General features: G+C 64.8%; 1 protein-coding gene across 1 annotated transcript in view; it reads right to left on the reverse strand.

Moving 5' to 3' along the window:
• Positions 1 to 6: 6 nt before the first annotated feature.
• Positions 7 to 332, reverse strand: part of LOC104622409 (PH and SEC7 domain-containing protein 1-like) — a gene marked incomplete at both ends in the record, with an annotated part of 1,825 nt that continues 1,499 nt past the window's right edge. Inside the window, one exon of the mRNA XM_010289175.1 lies at positions 7 to 174. Within this exon, the coding sequence (XP_010287477.1) occupies positions 7 to 174 (168 nt within the window). The remainder of the gene's footprint in view (positions 175 to 332) is intronic.

The raw sequence follows: 332 nt of genomic DNA on the forward strand, positions 1-332 counted from the left end.
GGTGGCTGTGCTGGAGGGCTCCGCGTTAAGCGAGGGGCTGGAGCGGGATTTTTTCAGGCCATCATCATCCCCGCCCGCTGCATCAAAGAGGGTGGACTCGAACGCTGCCAGGTCCTCGGAGCCGGCCTTCAGCTTGGCCCGCAGCAGCATGGCATAGGTGCCGTAGCGGGATTTCTGAGGGCACAGTGCAGCAGAGAGAGGGGTTGGCAAGCGGGGCACTGCCCCTCAGCCAGCATCCCGGCGTGGGGGATGCTTGTAGTTCCCAGAGCATGGCCATGGCACAGCGCAATTCAGCTGGTGAGGATGGGGGAGGGCCCTCACACTCGGTGGCC

This window comes from Phaethon lepturus, unplaced genomic scaffold (assembly GCF_000687285.1).
Source record: "Phaethon lepturus isolate BGI_N335 unplaced genomic scaffold, ASM68728v1 scaffold29286, whole genome shotgun sequence".
NCBI lineage: Eukaryota > Metazoa > Chordata > Aves > Phaethontiformes > Phaethontidae > Phaethon > Phaethon lepturus.